Genomic DNA, 12581 nt, shown 5'->3' on the forward strand with positions numbered 1-12581 from the left:
CGGGTCTGTAACTCAGAGAGTTTACTAATGGAACCAAATTGGCTTTTGATTCCCAGAGATAAAGAATCAAAACGGTTCAAGTCCAGCTTCAGACAGGAAGTGTCTGAGATCTTAGGAGAATAGTTGAGTATTGTACCTCTGGCATGATCAGCTTGAGGCAGAGCTCCTGGACCTGGCTGACGTTAGCCGGCAGGTCGTAGCCCAAGATGTCCACGTGGGCGCCGGGCTGCCAGGGGCGCAACTCCTTGTTCTTGATCTGCTTTGCTGAGCGGAGCAGCGGCATCTGGCCTCCGAAGCAGCTCTGCATCAGCCTCTCCTGAGCCTGCTGCAATAGGCGCACCTCCTCCGCCACGCAGGCCGGGCCGAGGGCCTCCAGCTTCCGCCAAAGCGAGGCGTTGAAGTGGTCATAGAGCTGTGAGTCCAGGGAGTTCCAGGTGCGGATCTTGGAGGAGAGGCCCGGTGCGAGGCTCTGCTTGGAGCCGGCTGCGCGCATGTTGAGCTTGACATACAGAATGTCGTCCAGGTCCCAGGACAGCAGGTGGCGGAGGAGAACCAGCGACTCGTCAAAGTACTCCGCGATCATCACCAGGGAGAAGGAGCGATCCACCTCTGCCACGAAGTCACGAACGTATGCCGCGTCTGTCACCGGCCGGTCCTTGTCACCGCCCAGGTCGAAGGTCATGGCGTTGCGGGCGGGAATGCTCACGTCGTCCGGGTGGTAGTACCGCCAGGGATCCTCCATGAAGGTCTCCAAGGATCCATTGGGAACATTCTTGAAACTCTGACACCACTCTTTGTAATAAGTGAACAACGACTCAAACATGGAGCCCGGCTCTCGGAGAATATTGATGTATGTGGTGTCGTTCGGCATGAGACTCCGCACCTGCAAGATACAAGAAGTTTTATCATCATATGTACAGTAAAACAAAAGGTGTTTACACAACACAAACTTTGCCTGCCACTATGCACACCTAATACAAAAATATGACTATAATGACGGGTTAACAAGATATAAAGACAAGAGCAGCAATCCTGAAATTGTATAAAACTAGAAGTTCGGGCCACTATGCAGCCTTCATTGGAGTTCGACACCTACGTGCCACTGCAGATGTGGCAGATTATGAACATATATGGAGATCTGTGTGTCTGTTAGTCCTTGTCCCTTTTATGGCCATATACTGTATGGAGATCTCTGTATTTGTCAGTTTGGTCAGGGAAGGGGAACCTTCTGAGAGCTTCCTGAGCAAATTTCATTGACATCAACATTTCAAAAACATTGATCATTGTGTTAAAGCCCATTTCAAAGTTCAGCACCTCAGTGTGGTTGAAGCGCATGTGACTGGCGATGATGTTGGGTGGCAGGGTGCCTGGGTGGATGAAGCTGGTGTTGAAGGACTGTGGGTAGCAGAACAGGTGGCCACACTCGTTTATGGGGAAAGCCACCGTCAGGTTGTGGCGCTCGGCAAAGCGGAACAGCAGGTTCTGCATGGTGCTGCTGCCCGTCTTGTGGGTCTTCAGGAAAACCACGTTGGTTTGTTTGGGCTTCAGGCCCGGGGATGGGTGGGAGCATGGTGCAAAGAAGCCCAGGTGGAAGGCCTCTATGGACCTGGAGGGAGAGCATTCACATTGAATTAAGTCACTGTAATAAGTCAGCATTTTTTGTGTTTGTATTTTTATTAGGGAACATTCTTGAACCACATATGATGGATGGAGCCTAGGAACATTTCCATAAAAGTAAAACACTGTATCTTGACAAGTGTTGCCAGGTTGAAAGTGGTTAAATGTGAGAGTTAAATTAAGGTTTTACAGTGTGTCTGCATGTGTGAATGACAGGTTGTTCGTTGCGGGAGCGAGCGGTGTGGTCACTCACCGTCTTGGGCGACCCCCATAGTACAGTATGGTCAGGAGGCTGACCAGAATGACAGCCACCAGAACCAGGAAAACCTTCTTCAGTAACATCTCTGTCTCACTGAGACTGTGGGAGGAAGACGAGAGATCATTCACAGAACTTATGTCACAGTGGGCGTAGAGCAATCGTCTCTCCAGGCTATGGGTATGGCTATATTGTTATACAGGATACGGACCTAGATGGAAAGTGGAGTCTACGCACATAGGGTGGAATTTTTTTGAACCCAAGAAATTCGGACCCAAGGAATTCAACAAAGTGGTTATTATTCAGATTCGAGCTCATCTTGACTCTATTAGATTTTTTACCAAATACTTTTTCTTACCAACTGCATTTTCTTAATCCTTGAAGTGTGTATTTTAAGATTCTGTCATGTACCAGACTGAAATTAACCCTATGTTACACATATCCTCCCCAAACCCAAAAAGGGAAACATACATAGCAAATTTTTGGAAGTATACAACAGACAAATGAACACATTATCCATACAATTTGGACTCAAGGAATTCATTAAAATTGGTATTATTAAGATTCAAGCATATCTTGACTCTATTTTAGGGCAAAAATGGAAGGAAACAGAGCCAAGAATGTTCAGATTACTATATGTGTCTTTTTTATAAAATACTTGTGTGCGTCCCTGCTTTCCCAGTAGGCTATGAAGGCTTACTTTGTGGGTATTAGAATCTCCAAAAGAGAACTTTTTTTGTATTTGGCCTCAAAATGTTTTGTTCCAGGGACCCCCCAAAAGCAAGGATTTGAGTTACAAATGTTCGCTTTAAAAATATATATATTCAAAGATTTGCACACCCACTTTAACCATTATCTTATTTATTTTTTTAAATCATGAAAATGTGTGCAAATCTTTGAATATATATTTTTTCAAGCAGACATTTGTAACTCAAATCTTTGCTTCTGGAGATGTCTTCTAAATCCAAACAGTTTTTGTTTTTTTAAACTTATGTTGCTTTTTAACTTTTTAATGTCAAGGACCACCCAAAATTAGTCTGCGGACCCCCCCCATCTCAAAATATTTTGTTCCAGGGACCCCCAGAAGCAAAGATTTGAGTTAAAAAATGTATACATAATATTCAAAGATTTCACATTTTCACGATTTTGTTTTTGTTTTTAGATGTGCCTCTTTCTAATGTGTTTTTTGTTGTCTTGTCTTGTATTGTCTTTTATATGGACCTATTAGAGTCTGACATAAAGATTGATTGATAGCATAGCATAGCTTCCTACTCACCAGGTTTCTGGAGTGCCTCGGATAATCCTTTCTAAAACTTTTTAGATCTGTCGTGGTACTCCGTCAAAATTATGTCCAAAAGGCAGGGCTGTTGTTGCATTAGCAGAGAGCCAAAACTTATAGGGGTTGTCCCACTGTCAAGAATGAGTACGGAGGACCCAAAAGCATGCGACAGGAGGCAGAACAGATGAACTTAAAGAGTTTATTAACAAAACACAGGATCTTCCAAATGAAGGCAAAACTAAGGCAGGTAAAACAGGATACATACACAGGACAGACTCACTCAACAGGTCCTTGTTATAAACCAACAAGGAACACAATGCAAACACAAGGATAACGGGATAGTCTAGATGGAAAGTGGTGTCCATGCGCATAATATAGGGTGGATATTTTTTTCGCCACCTGGTTTTTCTTATTCCTTGAAGTGTGTAATTTAAGATTCTGCCAGGTAAGAGGTAACAGGCTGAAATAATGTCCCATGGGGTTAATTTTAACCCGTTATTACACATATCCTGAACCCAAACCAGAAAATGGAAAAAAAATTAAAAGAGCACAACTTTTGAAGGAAACAACCTACAGAGACAGAGTTTTTTTCCCCCATGCAATTTGGACCCAAGGAATTCAATAAAGTGGTTCTTTTTCAGATTCAAGCACATCTCGACTCTATTACAGGACAAAAAACGCAAAAAAACAAAGCCGATATAATTTTGTTTTGAATGAATAATTAAGGTAAAAATTTCAACCGCATTTTCTCAATCCTTGAAATGTGTATTTAAAGATTCTAACAGGTACCAAGCTGAAATAATGTCTGCAGACTTCAGTAAAATTGGTATTATTAAGATTAAAGCATATCTTGGATCTGTTTCAACATAGCAAAAAACATAGCCAAAACTGTTCAGATTACACACGTGCGTGTGTGCGTGCGTGCGTGCGTGTATGTGTGTGTGACCTTGCATCTGATCGCCCGCTGTTGCCGTCTCCGCCGTAGATCCGTCCACTCCACACACACGGACTGTCCGTGTCCAAAACGAGCCCCGCTGGTGTGACTTGCTTCCAATAAACAAACTCACGCTGAACTGAGGCAGTTTTCGACTTATGTAGCGCCCAAGTCCTATACTTGAGGTGCTATTTAAGTGTAGTGTCAAGAGTCCTATACTTTTGGCACTATACTGGTTGCCGAGGGAGTTCTGACGTGTGCTCCATATACGAACTGATGTCCACAAGTGTCCGTTGATTTAAAAAACAAATGCTTTATTCTTATACTATAGCATACAATAAATAATAACATAAATAAATGAACAGTCAAACGCACAGGACCTCCAGCTGTCATGTAACACAGTCGAAAACTGTGTGCCTCTGCCACAAGCAACCGCCTGCGCTTGATTGCAGACTGGCTTAAGTATCTAGACACACCTTGAACTTGACCGCGCCCGGCAGACGCAGTGACGTCATAGAAAGGATAAGACAGAAATCATATGGCTCTAACAATACGAAATGGACATTTTATTTTCATTTAAATGACAATTTAGGCCACGTTATAACACAGATTAGTTCCAATCATCCTCAAGATACCATATATTAAATTTAATGCAGCAGTAAAGAAAAACAAAGTTAATACACAGCACACAGAGGGCTTTTCCCATTACTGGTAGTTAGTTTCACTGCACTGCAAATAGCACCACACTACTGAGAGGTTACTGCAATATAACTACATGGCATACTCGGAGGAACAATCTTCATTCAGTGGGTTAAACAATACACAATAAAACTAGAAAAAGTGCTCCTCGGAGCACAGGTCTCCGCCAGGTCAGGTAAGTTATTGTGGCCTCCTGGTGGCGCTATAATAGGCCAATGTGAAAAGGGTGCCATTTATTCTTAGGCCTTTCACAGCAATCGGACACTGCATTCATGATTTGAGACATTTTGTTCCAAAAATGTGTTTTGCTAAATTAGACCTGCTGGTGGTGCTATAACAGGCCAATATGAAAAGGGTGGCATTTCATCCTCGGCCACTGTGTGTGTGTGTGTGTGTGTGTGTGTGTGTGTGTGTGTGTGTGTGTGTGTGTGTGTGTTACTTTTTAACAGACCCCAAAAGTATTGTTAGACGTTTGTCTTTGTTTTGGACATATTGTCAATGAGACAGAATTATCACAATTTAAACAATTTAACCGATGGACATCCAGAGGAATACCATTTCAACATGCTAGATAACTAAAAATAGGGCAACATGGGTAGGCTACTGTAAATATAACCTGTTACAACTCAACTAACTGATGGTTAGGTCCAGCTGCTGTTCAGCATCCTTGTTTATGGAGGACTTGAAGTTAACATTATCTTGGATTCTCCCTCTAGCAGACACATAGACATGACATGTTGTCGGGGAAAGTTCTCCCAGACAGACCCCTACATCTGGTTCCTCTTACTGGACTGCACACATGGAGAGGTCTGTGTTTTGCTTTTTAGGATGGCAATGTCAAAAAGTCTTCTCCCTCAGGCAAATTAATGTTTTCATGAGGTTTTTCAAAGCACTCCAAAGCCTGCTCTTAAAGTCAGATTAGAACAGACAGCAGCTCAGAGTGCAACAGTGAAGACCACTGTAGGACAACACACATATTGGACAATGTGAGTAAGATAACATTTAAACATAATTTATAAATAGAAATAGAATACATTATCTTGCTCCACATTGCTATAAAGCTATAGTTTTGAATGTATAAAATCTACCAACAACAGCTGTCCTATCAAGTTGTGTGTGCTTATGTGTTGTGTGTGTGTGTGTGTGTGTGTGTGTGCGTGTGCGTGTGCGTGTGCGTGTGCGTGTGCGTGTGCGTGTGCGCGCGTGCGCGTGTGCGCGTGCGTGTGTGTATGTGTGTGTGTGTGTGTGTGTGTGAGAGAGAGGGGGAGAGAGCTCAGAACAGAGTGACAGAAAGAGAGTGAAATTGTGGAGGTTTGTAACTTTACCATACTATTTTGACAATAACTGAGCCATAGATGAGAGGCTGTTTGGGAAACAGAGGGTCCCCGGTTCACATCCTGGTCCTCGTCTATGTGTCGAAGTCCTTGAGCAAGACACTTAACCCCTAACTGCTCCCTGGGTGCTGCCCCCAGGGACGTGCTGGCCACTGGGAAATTCGGGAAAATTCCAGAACGGCCGCGCCATTTACGGGCCGCCAAACGGCCGGTGGGCCACCCAAAAAAAGTATTATTGAAAAAATATATATATCTGAAAATCCCAGAGCAGAATTTTGGTCCCAGCACGCCCCTGGCTGCCCCTGTAGCACCCACTGCTCTGATCTATTCAGTGGATGAGTAACGACAACCTTCCTAGAAGAGTCAAAAGTACAATATTTATCTTGCAGTGGAATGAAAGTCATCACCCACGCCACAAAAAACTCCTTAAGTACAGCGCAGATACAAAAAAAAACTGTGAAAGTACTGCACAATACTCAAGTAAATGTAGTTTGTTACTATCCACTTTTAGTGACAAACTTGAGTAACTTTTTTTGTGTTGTTTCTTGATATTTCTAACAATCCAGTCAGATCAAAGAGGGTTCAGTAGGATGGAGGAGTCAGGAAGGAGATGCAGGAGGAGAAAGGAGGTGAACATGGTGTCAGACAGTCTCACAGACCAAGGCTCTGGTTCACAGGAGGCTACAGGAGATCAAGGTACATTAACACATTTACAGTGTTTCTCTCTCTTCTCACATCATTAATACAGCAGCTTGTCACCCAGAAAAGTTACCAATGGTAACAAGGGACATGCCACCATGTTAAACCAATGGCAATCAAAAGAAACATTATGAACATTAGCGCCTGTTCCTCCTTGTGTTTTATTTATCATTTCACATTTTTGAGAATGTCACATTGTCACAATTGCATTTTATAAGTTGGTGAAGACATGTTCAACTACAGTACATTATTGTAGATTATCACACATATGGGTGTTTCTGCAGAAATCAAAGATGAAGCTGTTCTGATTCCATTCCATTGTTCTTTGAAATGAAACATTGAAGCTGATCATATTAAAGTTGAACTCTATTGTATTGATATTCTCCAGTTGTCCAGAGAGACCTCATCATCCAGAGAGACATGGTCAGAGTGCTTGCAGTGTGTCTAATGCTGCTGTGTGTTCTACCCCTAGTGAGAACCACAGACATGGCCATGGACTGTGAGTATCAGGAGGTCAAAGGTCAAATTGATAAAATTGTCACATTTTGTAAAAACAAATTACAGTTTTTTCTCTTCTTTTTCTGCAGCCAAATTCTGCAGCCAAATTTCTGCAGCCAAATACATATACATTTTGGGGTCCTTCACATGAAAATGTTTGAGACCCACTGCTTTAGAGTTTTCAATGAGCCTGAAAATCATAATCTAAGCCAAACAGACACCCCATAATCACGCACCCTACCCACCCCCAACGCCCCCGATACCCCCACCGCCATACATCCCCATTACCCCACCCCCATACCACCCACAGCCCCCCTCCTCAATCCATTTCAACCTGAAAGCCACATTTCCACACAGATACTTGACCTAATCATGAACAGTAACTGTGTTTATTGTCACCTGTATTGGACCTTTACAGATCATTCAGACAATAACCAGAGCAACTGCTACAACCTGACCCTAGAGAGAGACCAGCTATACACCAAATACAACCACCTGATCCTGGAGAGAGACCGGCTAGAGGTCCACCTGATCATGCAGAGAGACCAGCTGTACACCAAATACAACAACCTGATTGTGGAGAGAGACCAATTGCAAAGAGAAGTAAACCAGTTTAAGAGAGAGAGAGCAGGTGAGAGAGGTTACAAACATTTGATGTTTATTAGTGTATTATCTCACCAGGCCAGATGGCTGGGGGATTATGTTTTCACCCCTGTCCATAAGCCACGCCCATTTCCGCCACACAAGATTTTCCACCATTTTGCATTTTCTTCAAAACACACTTTTTGCTTCTACTCCTACAGATTTTGTCAAAACTCCAAATCTGTACACATTCTCTCTGGAGTCATGTGATGAACATGTATAAGTCAGATTTGTCATTTTCCATTCCAATTGGCTTGCAAAGTTTGTGGGAGGGGCACATTTTGCAAAGACACATTTCATTGGTGGGCTTTGGACAGTGCAAAAACCTGCCTACCGATGATATCATTTGTAGGCAGGTCTCTGAATTGTCCACAACCCACCTCTGACATATACAGGTACACCCCCCCCCACACACACACACACACGTATATACATATTATATATAAATATTTTTTAGACAAGTCGTGTCCCAGTGGATGGCAGAAGTTTGGATGCAGCTGTTATTACACATCTACTGAATTTAAAACTTGGGAGGAAAGCAGAGAACAATGTGTGAAGACAGGAGCAGATCTGCTGATCATTAACAGTAAAGAAGAACAGGTTAGTCTATCTGCGTGTGTACATTGCATAATGATGTAATTCTGTGATTATAGTGAACATATTAGAGACAATTAATTATGGTTCAATCATGTGCAAATGATCAGGAATTCATCAGAGGATTGAACCCTGGCAATCTGTTTGCATCATCATGGATTGGTGTGAAAATGACTGAGGGCAAATGGACATGGGTAGATGGAAAACCACTGACAACACAGTGAGACATTTTACACGTTTTTCTCTAGTAATCCTATCAAGTCACTGTACAAAGTATGTGACAGAGTGGATGTGGTTAAAATACATGACGCTGTTTACTGTGCAGGTACTGGGGCAGTGGATGGCCTCGTAAGAATGAAGACAGGAACTGTGCAACCTACTTTCACAGGGATGGAGGATGGAATAATTGGTTATGTTCATATAATGCCAACTGGATCTGTGAGAAGATACCTGTATATCTATCTTAATTCAGTGATGAAACTGCAGCTTAATGTTCTACTTTGTCAAGTTAAAGAGTAGTAATTAGTAGTGGAACTGAAAAAGCAACAACATTTTATTGTAGGGAAAGTACATGTTGTACCCATAATCACATTAAAGGGATACTTCACTTTCGGGTCGGGGAAACATGTAAAAAAAATATTAAAAATAAATGAAAGAAGTTATGGCAAAATAAAGGCCCCCTCACACATTAGTAGGACACTCTAATGCGTGAGGGGGCCATGAATTTTCCATTACTTTTTATTACATTTATTTTTAATATTTTTTTTAAATGTTTCCCCGGCCCTAAAGTGAAGTATCCCTTTAACAACTTCCCCCAGTTGAACATAGCCAACGCGACACATTGTGACCTTGTAGACCAGCTATTTTTGCTGAATGTTCGCCAATAGGATCAGGAATGAGCACATCAGAGGGACAGTGCATGTTAGATGTTTCGGAGATAAAGCCAGAGAGGCCAGACTGAGAAGGTTTGGACATGTTCATGAGGGATAGTGAGTATATCGGTAGAAGGATGCTGAGGTTCGAATTGCCAGGCAGGAGGCCTAGAGGAAGACCAAAGAGGAGATTTATGGATATAGTGGAAGAGGTCATGAAGTTAGTTGGTGTGAGAGAAGAGAAGGCAGAGGACAGGGTGAGATAGAGGCAGATGATTCGCTGTGGCGACCCTTGAAGGGAACAGCCAAAAGGAAAATAATTGGTTAATATAAACACTTTGTGGTACTGTCAAGGATTAACAAAGTGATAATTACAATTCAATGACCATCAAGTAATGTTACAAAATGCTGTTATATATTGAACACAACACTGCAGTTTTTACTGTGTTAATAATAGGCTGAATATAGTCTTTCTAACCAAGTCAAATCATTTGTTCCTCCTCTAAAGAACTAGGAGGAAATGTGTCTAACTGAGCCACACTTTTTTTCTTTGAAACCAATCAGAATCATTATCAGTTTTATTCGTCAGGTTTACAGGCATAAAGAAGTGGGGTAAATTATCTTTTATCATGCATGCTTCATCATTTTGTAGTATTCATATCAGTGTTACAACTTACTGTACCATTGTCATTGTCAGTGCCAAAGATGTATAAGGTTTGCAAGTTATTAAAAAAAAAAACATGTACAATTCCCTAAAGTTTTTTTTTAAATGTTCAGTGGAGTGTCTCTTGTGCCCATGTAGTGTTTATATTTGAGAATAAACCGATAAATAATTCATATGAATGTACTCTTGTAAAATGCCATGTAATGCTTAGACAAGAATATATTATTTTGACCACATGTTTGATGCTGTCCTGGTCTGTCTAGCCCTACATCTGGTTCCTCTTACTGGGCTGGACACATGGAGAGGTCTGTTGTGATCTTTGTATTTTGCTTTTTAGGATTGATATTTTTCTCCCTCAGGCAAAATTAATGTTTTCATAAAGTTTTTCAAGGCACACCAAAGCCTGCTCTTAAAGTCAGGTTAGAACAGACAGCAGCTCAGAGTGCAACAGTGAAGACCACTGTAGGACAACACACATATTGGACAATGTGAGTAAGATAACATTTAAACATATTTATGAATAGAATACATTATATTTGTAATGCATAATATAATGTACATTATTAGAATCAGTGATGGTCAAAGTAACCCCAGTACTTGAGTCAAAGCATAGAGATACTGACGGTCAAATATTCAATACATAAACAATAGTCAAATTCAAGTGAAAGTTACTCTCTCTCATTTTAACTTGAGTTAAATTACTTGTAAGTACTTGCTTTTTAAAAAGGGCCTACTTAAGTATTCAAATATACATGCTTTTAAAAATACTCAAGTATTCAAAAGTACAAAATACAAAGTAAAATTTCTTTTTAATATCAATACATTTCTGTATTGTTTACACAATGCATTTAAAGAACACTGTAGCTCTGTAAAACCACCTAATAAATGCATTTATTCACTATAGACACAATAGAACTTCAGCATAGAAACGCAATCAAATCAACAAAAGGCCAGCCATTTATAATTTTTTATGATATGTATATTTGGGTATTTTATTAAACAAATATGTACAGTAAGCTATAGTTCTGAAAATCTACCAACAACAGCTGAGAGAGAGAGAGAGAACAGGGTGAGAGAAAGGGAGAGGGTGAAATTGCTTGAGTGTTTTAGATCAGTGGTTCTCAAACTTTTTCATGTCAAGGACCCTCAAACTGACACTTATTAGACCGCGGACCCCCATTTGAAAAGATATGCCAGGGACCCCCATAAGAGAATATTTTTACGGCTCTAGCAGTGATTCTCAACCATTTTAATTTCAAGGACCCCCAGTTTGACATTCATTAAGCTACGGACCCCCATTTAATGGCATTTCTATGTCCGGGACCCAAGTTTATATTATAAAATCAATGTTAATTTAACTCTGAAGGTCCTTACACACCGGGGCGATTTTTTCGTGCGAATAATACGCATTTTTTAAAAACCTTATAAAGTCAATGCAAGCGTACATGGCGCGAAAAAGCAGAATTTTGCGTATATTCGCCACATTCGCCGGTGTGTAAGGACCTTAAGAGTGTACAACTGGAACCAAATGGACCCGTTACACTCTCAGAGTTACAGACCCATAAGGGTCCATTTGGTTCCTAACTATCAATCATTTAGCTGGGGACCCCCTGGAACTCCCTCAAGGACCCCTGGGGGTCCCCGGACCCCACTTTGAGAACCAATGTTTTAGATGACAATAACTGAGTGGGATGTAGACACAACGGCCATAGCTTTTGAGTAGAGAGGCTGCATTGGAAACAAATGGTCTCAGGTGCGTCCCAACCCCGGTCTGTGTGTCAAAGTGTCACTGAGCAAGACACTTAACCCCTAACTGCTTCCCGCCCGGGCACTGCCTCTGTAGCACCCATACAGTAGCTGGCTGCCTGAAGCCCACTCGTCATGTTACACCTGCCAGTCCTAGTGGGAATCGATGGATAGTGTAGTGGTCCTCAACCTTTTCAGGGCCGCGACCCCCTAAAAGAATCATATTTGAACTGGGGACCCTCTAAAATAATCATATTTTTCAAACTGGGGACCCCCCACCCTGACAAGCACTTGGAGTTGAGGCATTACATTTAGTTTGACTCTGTTCCACAGATAAATATTGTGAAACTAGCAGATCAACAAGCAATGCGAGGCTATTTTCACAATTTTGGCCTCTTTCTTATATTATTTGACAATTTGTCCAATGTTTGACCAGTCTTTATAGTATAGTTTGTTGATTACTTTTGATGCAGTAATGATCTTTTTTCATATTTTTTTTTCAATATCTCAACATTTTAGGTATTAAATAAATTGCCACTTTACTGTCATCTGGGGACTCCCCCCCCAAAATCATGTGGGGACCCCCCTGGGGGTCCCGACCCAAAGGTTGAGAACCACTGATGTAGTGGATTGAAAAATACTTATGTAAAGTGCAGATACTCTGCTACAGTCCTCAAGTAAATATACTTTGTTACTGTCCATGCACATTAGTTTTTACTGATAAAGTTCAACTTTTGTGTCGTTTCT

General features: G+C 41.5%; 1 protein-coding gene across 1 annotated transcript; it reads right to left on the minus strand.

Annotated features, from left to right (window-relative positions):
• LOC308084235 (galactose-3-O-sulfotransferase 3-like) lies at positions 1-3224 on the minus strand. Its single transcript, XM_080426784.1, has 4 exons — positions 3150-3224; positions 1871-1975; positions 1315-1606; positions 1-883 (listed from the first exon to the last, which is right to left on the minus strand). Exons 2-4 carry the CDS (start codon positions 1957-1959, stop codon positions 89-91), a joined length of 1176 nt encoding a protein of 391 aa, XP_080282910.1. The 5' UTR covers positions 1960-1975; positions 3150-3224; the 3' UTR covers positions 1-88.
• Between the last annotated feature and the right edge of the window lie 9357 nt (positions 3225-12581).

Source organism: Gymnoscopelus braueri (assembly GCF_963280865.1).
Source record: "Gymnoscopelus braueri genome assembly, chromosome: 4".
Lineage (NCBI taxonomy): Eukaryota > Metazoa > Chordata > Actinopteri > Myctophiformes > Myctophidae > Gymnoscopelus > Gymnoscopelus braueri.